The sequence below is a fragment of the Callionymus lyra genome, chromosome 14 (genome assembly GCF_982586985.1).
Source record: "Callionymus lyra chromosome 14, fCalLyr1.hap1.1, whole genome shotgun sequence".
In the NCBI taxonomy this organism is placed as follows: domain Eukaryota; kingdom Metazoa; phylum Chordata; class Actinopteri; order Syngnathiformes; family Callionymidae; genus Callionymus; species Callionymus lyra.
This window is the reverse complement of record NC_141831.1, coordinates 26247528-26260303: the sequence shown is the minus strand read 5'-3', so window position 1 is coordinate 26260303 and position 12776 is coordinate 26247528. Positions and strand designations below refer to the sequence as shown.

The following is a 12776-nucleotide window of genomic DNA, read 5'->3' as shown; positions in this document are numbered from 1 at the left end:
TACACATTGCGTACCTCGAGTGAGGTTAAGCTTGGAAGTGATTGTGTGGAGCTGAGGGGGGCACAGGAAGGGGGGGCGAGTTCTGAAGCGGGCAGCAGTGAGGGTGAGGTGACCTGCTCAAACCTGTTGAAAAAGTTGTTGAGATCGTTTGCCTCCTACACTGTGTCCACTGCAGTCAGAGAGGACTTGGTCTTGTGTCCAGTGATTGTTTTAACACCATCCCAGACCTCTCTTATTTGTTCCCTGTTCAGCTTCTCCTCCAACCTCATCCTGTAGGTGTCCTTTACCTCCCTCAAGCATCGTTTTCACCTCCTGCTGTGCTGACCTCATGGCGTCCCTGTCCCTGCTCTTGAAAGCCACCTTCCTACTGTTAAGTACATCCCTGTCCTTTTTTACCCACGGTTTATTATTAGGGTAACAGCGGACAATCTTAGCAGGGGCGACAACTCTAAGCAGAAATCTAAATAATCTGTTAGACAGTGTATTGGACCCTCATTGTCCTCACCATGAGACTTCAGCAGCACATCCCAGTCTGTGGTGTCAAAGCAGTCTCTGATGGCGTCGTCCACAACTGGTGTCCACTTCCTGATTGTCCTAGTGGTCACAGTCTGTCTCTGCACCAGAGAAGTGTACTGTGACTGAAGGTGGACCATGTTATGATCAGACCTTTTAAATGGAGGAAGAGGTTTGGCTCTGTACGCATCCTTCAAGTTAGTATAAACCTTAAAGTGGTGAAGCCTGGCAGGTCCACGTAAGCGTCCTGAGTCAGCTGAGTGAGCCACGTCTCTGTGAAGATCAACAAGCTGCTCTCTCAGTAGATCCACTGGTTGTTGAGGGCAGACAGCCCGTCGTTCTTGTTTGTCAATGAATTGACGTTCCCCATTGTGATCTTGGGAAACGATGGTCTGTGACGTCTCGGATTGTCTGTTAGCTTAGCCCTTATCCTCTTGCTGGCTCTACATCCACGATACCGGCGCCGAAGTTCCATCAGGATATCATGACGATCTCTAGCCCGTGCCATTGACTTCAGTGACAGCAGATCCTCTCTTAAGTCAACAAGACGATTCTCTCAGTGTTCAATAGTATCCATTGAAAAAATTATAATAAAAATGATTAAGAAAAACACGAAAGTTATTGATCGTTGCTGCAGAGCTACTGGAGAAGCTGCCGTTCTCGTCGGTGCCTTGTGTATTCAATATTTGAAATTTGTATCTATCCTTCTTTTAAAGTTCCCATTTATTAATTATTGGTTTATTATTGATTATCAACTCTGTGTTGTTTATATCATGATGAATTAATTATCATTTTATTTTTATTTTTATTTTTTCACTTTTTATAGGGATTGTTTAATTAAATGTTTGGCTTAAAAACTAACCAGTATTTATTTTTTACAATTGTTTTTATCTCATTTAGATTAAAAAAAAAAAAAAAGATTATTTGTTGTCTCTGCATATTCATTTGTTAATTTATATTGAAGATTGCATTTTAAATAAATATTCTCCATTAACCATTTTATGACCCACTATTTGAATAAAAATCAACAGTGTAAAAAGGTTTTTTGATTACAAAAAAATCTATTGTGACATTTTTTCTAAACACACGTTTTTGAAGAGTCATTACAAAGCTAAAGAGAGGTGTGTTTGAGAAGCTCCATGAAGATGTTCCATGACTAGCCGCCACGGACGAGTCTTTCTCACTCCACGAAAATGCGTCATTTGTTTGCTTTGTATGCCAATCAGTGGAATGGAAGACTTAAGACGACGGAGGTGGATTGAGGGTGACAGCAGTTAAACACAAGGGGGCTTATCCTTGTGTGTTCAGAGTGTGTGTAGTTGTCGGTGTCGTTGTCAGCTTAGATAAATGGCTAAATCAATCACATGTGCAGTGTTTGCTTGTCATCTTGTATGCATTTCCTTTATAACAGGTTCAATTTCCCAGACTACTGAAGCTCTCTCAGCATTTCCTCTTGTACACACATTCTCAGCAAGGTGAACTCTTCGTGTTCACAAGCAGATGATGTGTGCTGCTATTGTAGAAACCACCCACAACAAGTAGTTATTCTAGCTTAAAGAAAAGGAATTAAGCTGGTCTTTTTTCATGGAGTTGTGTAGCATTATGAGAGTGATACAACACTCTTTAATGCAGTAGCTTGTGTTTATTTGTTTGACATTTACAGTAGAGTGTGCAAGTAATGCAGAAACAGTGAGATGCTATGCATCCGGAGTATCCAAACTCCAGTTGCAGTCTAATGATAGACTCCATATTCTATTTTTTTTTTTTACTATAATAATTCTTCATCCTAATTCCGTGTGTGTTGTTCGCCTCCACCACCTTAACCTACCTTGATCATCCTCTAGGCTCAACTATGTCTTATCAAACTATCCTCTATTTCATTCTTAGTCTGAACCAACTCCTTCATTTGTCTCAAACCTCTCCCTGAAATGTGTTCAGTCACTCTTAATAAAAACTTCAGCATCCCCAACTTTGTCTTCCAGTCTCCCCACACTCTATTCTTCGCCTCCATTGATCTATGGAGAGACAGTAACCGACTGGACAGGCTGATCAGGAAATGTTTGTCTGTGATGGGGAAAAGTGTTGACTCTGTGGGAGCAGTGCAGAAGAAATGCATAAAGGCTGGTATGCAGGGACCTCCGGAGTAACCCTCGACACCCTCTGCATGGCACAACGGGAGCTCAGAAGAGTAACAGCAGCAACAGGCTCCTCTCCATGCACTGCAGATGCTATGATAGAACTCTCCCTCATGCTTGACATGCACTTTTTACTTTTTGTTAGCAACTTTTGAATTATTTATTTATGTATTTTTATATGTTTGTATGTATTTATTGTATATATGTATTTATGATTTATTCAATTGATTTTAAATTCATGGATTTTTGTATGAATGTATGGGTTATTGCTGCTGGACAAAATAATTTCTCCTCCGGCGGATATATTAAGTATCTGTCTATCTATCTGTGTGTCTCATGATCAAGTGTCATTTCTCATCAGAAGGCCCTACTCAGCCATCTTACGATGATCAAATTATTCATCCTAATTGATTCATGTCCAACAATGAAAGAGCTGGGACGGCTTTCATTTAGTGATTTGGTCACATTATTTACAGGAAGATGTTTTGAAAGAAAAACATGGTTTTGTTTACGAAATGTTTGACTTTAAACTCCTGGTGTCACTAACCAGTTTCAATTCTTCAGGGTCAATGACTTACAGAGCTTAGTTTATCTTTAACATTTTATATCTTTTTTAGCATTAAAATTATTTTAGCAAGTATTCATGATAGCAATGTCTTACATGGGACTCAAAAGGTTGTGCTGCGGGACTTGTAAATTCCTGAAAATAACATCGTAATCGTCGCTTGAGTTCTGTTGTGACAGATGAACACGGATGATGCCAAAAGCATGCAATAGCCACCCGTACGGTGTACATTTTAGGACATCGTCAGGTATCAGACGAAACGGCTTCATCCCTCAGACAAAACGGCGTCAGACAAAACGGCCTCAGACGGAGCAGTCTCAGAATGAACGGCCTAAGACGAAACGGCGTCAGACGAACCTCCATCAGATCGAACTTTGTCAACCTTCAAAATAAAAGTCCCTAGACAAAACTACATCAGATAGGGTCTGGAAAAAAAAATCGCTCCTTTTTATTTCAAATAAAACAAGAAATGCATGTGATAACGACGTGATGTTAGACAAAACGACATCAGATAGCATCTGGGGGAAAAAATAACGTACCGTTTTATTGCGAATGAAACCGGAAATGCACGCGATAATGATGTGATATCAGCCAAAAGAACATCGGATAGCATATAGAAAAAAATAAACGTATGATTTTATTTCAAATGAAAACAAAAATTCATGTGATAACGATACTAAAAAATCCGATGGCATTTTGGAAACAACTATTTATTTCGATTGAAACCGGAAATGCACCTGACGTCACCGATTGCAACTACCGTGGCGCGATTTGAGGTGAAAAAAATTAATATTCGCTTTGGATACAAGCAAGGTAAGTCGATTGCATTGTGTGTTTTTTTTGTATTACATGATTTTATTATGAAGCGACAAGCGATGTTTAGGATCAGCGTGGTTGATCCCGGTGACGTCACATGTATTTCCGGTTTTATTCGAAATAAAATGCTCCGGTGATTTTTTTTCCCAGATGCTATCTGATGTCGTTTTGTCTAGTATCACATTGTTATCACATGCACTTCTGGTTTAATTTGCAATAAAATGGTTAGCTTATTTTTTCCAGACGCTATCTGATGTAGTTTTGTCTGGGGACTTTTATTTTGAAGGTTGACAAAGTTCGATCTGACGGAGGTTCGTCTGACGCCGTTTCGTCTGAGGCCGTTCATTCTGAGGCCGTTCATTCTGAGGCCGTTCATTCTGAGACTCCTTCGTCTGAGGCCGTTTTGTCTGACGCCGTTTTGTCTGACGGAGGTTTTTCTGAGGCTACTTCGTCTGAGGCCGTTCATTCTGAGGCTGCTTCTTCTGACGGCGGTTTTTCTGTGGCCGTTTCTGATACCTGACTATGTACATTCCCAAAGTTAGCAAAACTTTGCATTCTTGCTTTTTATTTTTTTTAAATGTGTTCATCTGTAAATCTTCTGCTTGAATTGTGAATTTCCGAACTCAGATAAATAAAATTATCTATTTAATTATCTATCTAATGTTGTTTTGTATGAAGCCTAAGGCTGCTTCGTCTGACGGATGTTTGTCTGAGACTTCTTCGTCTGAGGGATGAAGCCGTTTCGTCTGATACCTGACGATGTCCTAAAATGTACACCGTACACCCGACCTCTTAATCTTTGTTAGAATAAATCTCATGGAATCACAAAATCGACAATAAAATAACACTTAAATCTATCTTTTAGATGTTTTCTTTTACCCACCGAGCATCAGCATTTGCATATATATTGTGTTACAAGCTGATGCCCCGAATCTGATGAGAATGATTCTCGTCATGAATCTTGAGGAACAAAAAATGTTCATCTGTTATCGTCAGCAGCATAAGTAGAGGTATTGTTTTATTTGATGAAAAGTCTTAAAGTTGTTTTTATTTTACAACTAATCATATTTACTTCTCCATGAAAGTTAACCTTGGAAATGATTCAAAATGTAACACAACAAAAACAGTCATAATTATTATCAGTTGAGGTCAGAATCAGTAAGTACTTAAATCTGACTTGGTTTTTAACACAAATTAAAAATGTCATATATATTCCTTCATGGGCCCTTACAACAATGCTAGAATATAATGAGGCCCGATAGAAAATGGAATTGCCTACTTGTAGCTCAAACTACGACGATAAGTCAAACACAACTCTTATCTCTTCACATCACTCATGTTCTCCATTGAGCACACCATCTGTGATCCTTGCTCCACAATCCTTTTTTAAAAGCGTCTTAGTCCGATGTTGTTTTCATCAGTTTGTTTTCTGATGCCCTGAAAAACTAAGCAGGCTCACTCGGGCATATGTCAGCAGATGACGATGAGTTTGCTTGTAGAGCAGCTCTTAACATAATTTTACAATCATTATCTGTTGCTTTGGTGTGAGCAGGCACATACACGGCTATGGTGACCTCAGCTCTGTGCAGAGACTGATGACTCGACACCAAAATGAGGTCATATTTCCCCTGTCCTGTGATCAATATTGTCTCTTTTTTAGCTGTTTTTTTTTACAACAAACTCTGTCAACCTCCTTGTAACTATGAAATATCTTAATAACTTAGCAGACTAAAGCGTGAACAGATTTGATTTAACGTGTCTTATATTAATATGATTTAAAAAGACAGCAGACACGAGCCGTCCACACTCAGATGATCTAGACTCACTCCTCTGTCACTCCCATGCAGCCCAGCCTTGGCTCTCACCCTCCATTTTCCTCGTCACTAGCAACACCATGCAGCAGCTTTAATCCCTTCCTCCTGCCCTCTTCAACTCCCTCGCTACTTCTCAGTTTACTTTCCAATTTCTTTATTTGAATCTGTTCTAACAAAACCCATCTGCCCCCGCCGAACAAAGAGTCAGGAAGAGCAGGAGGAAGAAAACCTGCATTCTATTAAAGTCCTCTTTTTTTCCATCACACTCACAAAAACACGTTTCACACTTTAATGACTGTCCCTCTGTCAAAGAAATGGACGTAAATGTTTTCTGTGTAATTCATGTAAACTACTGGTTTGATTTTAGACACAATCAGGAATCATGGCACTTTAAAAAGTAATAAAAATAAATTAATACTGTTTTTTCTTTATTATCTACCTAAAAGTGTCCAGGGTTAAAAATATAACAGGTAATAGGAAGTATAAATATTTAATACCTCAAAAATAATTAATTATAATTCATATCATCATTCTTTGAAAAGAAATATCCTAAATATAAAATACATCTTATACATTTGCAACTCTGCTAATTACGCATACATGACACAAACAAAACTAATATATTGACATTTTCTTTTTAATTCAATTGACGGATTAAGCTATTTTTAAGGTAAATAGGACATTAAATAAAATCTCAGGTGGCGGCTGGGAACGCAAACGGACCAGCACATGCGTGAAATCATGTAAGATTGGTTTCAATCAGTCTGAAGTGAAATGTAATAAAACCAGAGATAAGCAAAATAGGAAATGTAAGTCAAACATAAGATGTTCTTAAATAATTTCCAAGATAAGCACGAAATGTAGCCCCTGCAGGATCACATCATAATTCATAATAGGAAAATGCATAATAAACAGCTAAATAAAAAGCCGTCAGTTGAGACGGCCAACAGCAGAATGATGCAGGCATCAATGTTTAATTTGAACAGTCAGTTTTTAGAATTTACTCCTAAATACAAGTGATTTGTCATGAATAAAACAAAAGTCTGTCTGCTAGCTCTGTGAGCTCAGTGTTACGCTCTGTGTGATTTCCTTCCTCATATTGTTTTAATCATTAATAATCCATGAAAAGCATCCATACACTCACTGTCTTGGAAAAACAATAGAAGCCTCACGATGTTCACCAAATGAAACATGGCGTATTCTTTTCTACCACAAGTTTCCGGGAATTTTCGGCCTCAGGCACGCTTTGTGCAGTGCAATGTGGGTTCTCATTGTCTGACAACTTTAATCTTGGTTTCCCTGCTTCCACTTTTGACACAAACACTTGACAGCTGAAATCTTGAGCCTTCTCAGTGCCTTGGGCAAAATGTATTTCCGTGCGAGAGAAAAGGTGAAATATCACAGGTGTGCGTCTGCCAGATTTATTGCAAAGGACAGAGGCTGGCAGTTTCTTTTTGTAGTTGTTTAGTTTTCTTGGGTCTCAAGGTGTTAATATTGGTTATAACAAAATGCTACAAGAATTTTTGCGTCTCGGTTAGAAGTGAAATAAAAAAATTACATATTCATCCAACTTCTCTCACATCGCAGCTGTGACCTTGTCGTCGAAGGAATTATTTAATAGAACTATTATCCTGCGCTACCCGTGCCATTTCCACTTTGCATCTAGAGAGCTCCTCAAAAAGACCACAGCTAGCCATTTTGCCTACTCACTTAGCTAGCAGGTACATCGTTCAGATTAACCTTTCATTTCAAATTATATGAACTTCCTCGGAATACTTTCTTTATCTATTATGCTTTACCAGTTTGTTAGATTATAAAATACCACAAGACTGCCAAATATATATATTTGTATCAAAATGTGTATTTACTTGGTTGCTCAAGTTTCTCAAGATCTTGGCTCCTGCAAGACTTTGAATCCACATGTATTTGATGTACTTCTGTTAAATTGTTGTGAATCAGAATCAGCTTTATTTGCCAGTGATGTAAGAACAACACAGGAATTTGCTGTGGTCAAGTGGAAAAAGGGAGGCGTCCATTTATATTCTGCGCCAAAATTGTCTTGCACTTGGTCACATGTGGAAGGTAGTTAGGAATGACCGCCTCAAAGGCAGACACCTTGACAGAACCAGACTGAGGTTCTGTAACTCAATGTCATGTATTTAATAAGAAAGTATCTTAACCTCAGCAACAACAGTCTGTTTATCTAATTTGGACTTTCCATGTTTTTTTTGTTTTTTTTAGAATAATTTCAATTAAAAATGCAAGCACAAGGGTAACATGCAAACTACACAAAATAGCCCAAAGCCCAGCGCATGTAGGAGTGGGAAAATCAAAACCCCGGCCAGACTACTGCCCGAAGGCTCTCTAATATTTATCAACATCACAGGAATACAATTTGAATAATGATCCGTGTGTACATAGGTTTATTTATGAAACCAAAACAGTTTGTGTAATTTCTCAGTCATGTGGGTAAAGAAGTCCAGTGTTTGGACATCTTGACAGTGTTCTAAGTGGCATCAACACATTGTTGCTGTTGTTGGCCATTAATTAGCACAGACCCCCCACCATGTGCCTCCTCTTACCTGCCTCCCATGTGTCAGGCTTGTTTATTTAACACAACAGGAAGTATTAAACAGCTGACAAGGCCGTCATAAGTCCTTCCACTTGTTTTCAACATATCATACACCGTCTATGCCTTGCAACCTTCTGTGAGAACCTTGAGGAGTATTTTTTAGCATGTTTTCCTATTATCATCACCAGATGCCCACCCCACGTAAACTGCCTGAATATGCAAGACAACTTAGCTCATTTACTTTCGGGCGGTGTCTGCGGCCACCCCAGAGGCTGATTTAAATCTGGTTTGCTGGGCTGTCTATCCTTATCAGTGAGAATCAGACGATTGAATTTCTCTTTCCCCACCTCAAACCTCTTGTCTCCTAAATAGAGTGGATGTTAAGAGGCGCATGATAACTAAGGAATGCAAATTAGCAGTTGATGTTTCCCGATCCTTTGGTTTTGTTCACTGTTCACCACCATCGCATCTTTCAGTCAGTCACACTGAGGAATGTCTGTGATGTCTATTTCTGTCACTAGAAGAAAAGAAAAGCAAATTAAAAGAAGTTTTAATTTTGAAAGCGTGCCAAGTTATGTGTAAAAGATGTAGCATCTGTGAGAGCGATGTGACATAAGCAGCTCGTGCTTGATTTATGTAACCCTGCATCTTAATTTAGAGTGGTGACAAAGAGCAATATATTTCCACTGCATTAAATACAAAGCTTTGAAAGGCGATCCATTACAAAATTAAAATAAATCTACTTATCTAAAATGCCATGCATTGCAGAGTAGCTTAAGTTTTACCCAGATCTCACTTTTTTTCAAAAGTGTTGACATTCTTATACCAAGATTAAACTTCAGGTAGCATCGTAAAACTAAACTCCACTCGAGAAATTGATCTACATCATTCTACAGAATTTTTTTTTTAGCTGTGAGCCAACCACCGGAGTAAAAACTATTTTAGGTCTGATTTAAGATTAATGAGCTCTTAAACTGTTGCCCTATGGGGTTGTGAGTGTGAAAGATGTTTGTTTTACCTTAATTGACTTCATCATCCAGTATAGTTGCACCTATTCTCTTTTCTGCATCCATGAACCTCAGGGGTTATCTTTTTCTTTCACCCAGTACCTAGTCACTGTGTGGCCAGACCATCCTAACTTTCATAGCTGTCCCTCTGATTTGATCTCTGAAGCTAGTAAGTAAGTAAGTAAGTAGCTAAGTAGTTAGTATTTATAGAGCGCTTTTTCAGACCAAGGTCACAAAGCGCTAAAACAAACAAAACAATACCCAATAAAATCTATACTTAAAAGGTCAAGGTAACACCGAGAACAACACAGGAGTCTCATTCCTCAGTAAGACGAGTGACCAAATTGATTTTATACATCAAATAAATGCATGTGTCTTGCATAACTTGATTCTATTTCTTTATATTTCCTGTCTTTTCTATTCCAGTGGTGAGTCAGAACCTGGTGACTGATAACATTTCTGTGGTGGAGGGTGAGATGGCCATCATCAGTTGCCGTGTGAAGAACAACGATGACTCTGTTATCCAGCTGCTCAACCCCAACAGACAAACCATCTACTTCAAAGATATGAGGCGTGAGTACCTACAAGTCCCAATGTCATGTGACTGCAGACAATTTTAGGAAACACATTTGTCCAAAAAGAATTGTGTCTTGAGTGTGTTGCACTTCTATAGGGTCAAGAAAGTAAAAATCTCTTTATCTGAAGATAAATAAATCCAAAATACAATCATTCAGGGATTAAAATACTTTATTTATATTAATAATGATATTATTTAATATTGAAAATGTTCTGACTTATTTGTTCACAGATGTATGAGAATGTGCTTGACATTTTGTCAATTTGATAAATATTCTCCAACATAACTTACAGTTCCAGGAAACTTTATTAAGTCTGACCCACATGCTGGCAGTATTTTGCTTTTCTGTGTCCATTTTAATAAAAGAAGCCCATCTTCCTTAAACATCTAATCATGCCTAGTTTTTACTGGTATTTTCTTCCAATTACTTTTGCACTCTCAGACTTGCTTTCCAGCATGACTTTGTTCATATTAATTATATTTATTTTTAAGCTTGTTTATGAATACTAGAGCCTTTATTTACTTCTGTGTAAACATACAAAAGCAGAGAAAATGTTTTAATGGTTTCATGGTTGTCTAGACTGTAGTGATTAGCCTGTTGTTAAAGTGATTCTTCTCAATTACTCTTAATCTGAAAAGCTTGTTTGTTTAAATCATAAACATTTGTAAGGAACATACTGTACATTTTTGAAAATCACATCTAATTAATCTGGAGAGGACCATCTTCACCACTTTCTCGTGTTGAACATTCACTGGAGTCTGAAGATTTTCACTGTCTGGCAACATAATATACACGAAAATAAACTCACAAATGTCATGGTATTGCCTTGACATGATGATGGATGACGGCATATAAATTACAAAGATGTTTTGGCTACAGGAACTTCTTATCCTTGAGATGGAAACAGTCAAAGAGGTCCAAAATAAATATTGATTTCCTTTTTTTTCTTTACAAAGCAAAAAAGTAACTGAACTGTGCATATATGTTTTGAGTACCTACATGTCTTTGACTTTTCTTTTTACATCTACGATTACTCATGGTCACTGCTTTATGTGGATTTAATTACATTTTATGCTTTTGGAATTCTTTTAAACGAATGTTCCATGTAGTGAGTTTGTTTTTTTCACAAGATTAATTACACGTTTTAATAGCTGGCTGTTATTCAGCATTGTGAGTTTTTACTGCTAAGAAACAAGAAAAGTGAATTTAAAAAAAAAAGGACCTCACCTTGACTGAAGCATCTTGAAATCAAACTTGAGTTAAACTCATGTTCACATTCCTATTGAACATGCTTCACCTTCAAACTTTTCTAACCAGCCAAAACCTTGAATTAAACCTGCTGTATGTTGTCGGTATGTTGTTGTTTATCCAATGCCTCTGTAGGGCGATGTGTTTGGTCTTTGACTCGAAGACTTCTCGATCTCTGTCAAAAAAGCAGCTGAGGTTATTCACAGAGGTGCTGCCTCTGCCTGTTTTTCTTACTGCTGGTATGGGATGAAGAAACATAACTATAAATCCTTAAGGAGATTTTCTGTGGCCCGAGATGGTCATTACAAACTGTATCATTTAACCAGAGACATTTAAAAAAGACAAAAAAATATATATATATATAAAGAACACAAAGTAAAATGTCAATGCCATTGAATAGGTTGATGATACAGGAACTCTTATTTCAACTTCTAAGGGAGATAACTCTTGGTTTATATTTGGCCCCCGCTTGTTTTAACTTCATCAAATGTCGCCCTCCTTGAAAAAAGTTTGGATAACCCTGTCTTAATACCTTAAAGATGTTGATCTCCCCTTAACTAATGTATTTCTTAAAAAAACATTTAAAACAGTTGCAATATGCATTGTGTGTGTCTCTGTAACACAACTGCGGTACTCATTCTAAACTCATTTAATGACGGAAGATATATGGTCTTGTCAACACACAAATGGCACACATTTATTCTATCTAAATTATTGCATGCAAAATTGCAACTTATCTATACTTCATCCAGATATCTCCTCCCACCGTACTTTAAATAGAAAGTGCCTGAAGTGGACTGTCAAACAATCCAACATACAGAAAACATGAAAAAAACTCAATACATTTTCCATCATGCAATAATCTAATCACAAGCAGTTGTTGTGTCAAACAGGCCTTAGGTGCTAATTAAATGAATGCACCCAGAAAACATTTTTAAATATATTGTGTTAAATAAAGAATGTATCAAATCATCATTTAAAATTCTTAGCCAAAATAGATGATCATAACTTTGAATGAATTAAAAATGAATTATGTGTGCTAAAACAGAGATTGATATCCAGTTCTTCCTCGGCCAGTTATAAACCGTTCAACAAACCACGACTAATCCTTATTGTTTTAATAAATCCTCTATTAGAATTTACGTATCACTGGTACACATACTGTACATGGCGGTAATTTGCTGATGCACAGTCAACTTTTAAACGGAGACTTTTGACCCAAAGCCAGCTGATGACTTTAAGATGGAGGCATCTTATTGCCACACTATGCAGGAAGTTGAAGTCGGTGACAGTGTGGCAGACACTGGCCACACACCATCTCCTGTTACTCCCTCTGAAAAAGTGAAGTACATTCCCTAGTATATTAACGTCTATTCTAACAGTATATGGTAGCAAAAGATTTGAAAACACAAAATACTATTTCTATGGTAATTGAAACCTCTTTATATCCGGTAGAAATTGTTATTTTTCATTCAGTGTTGACATTGTTTTAAAGTAAATGATCCTAAATTTAGATATCATGAACACA

At 37.5% G+C, this 12776-nt stretch overlaps 1 protein-coding gene across 5 annotated transcripts in view; it reads left to right on the top strand.

Annotated features, from left to right (window-relative positions):
• Positions 1 to 12776, top strand: part of LOC148066862 (cell adhesion molecule 1-like) — a 252206-nt gene that overhangs the window by 167837 nt on the left and 71593 nt on the right. For all 5 annotated transcript variants that reach the window (XM_087807700.1, XM_087807704.1, XM_087807702.1 and 2 more), the window contains one exon: positions 9849 to 9995. In XM_087807700.1, coding sequence (XP_087663826.1) covers positions 9849 to 9995 — 147 coding nt within the window. The remainder of the gene's footprint in view (positions 1 to 9848; positions 9996 to 12776) is intronic.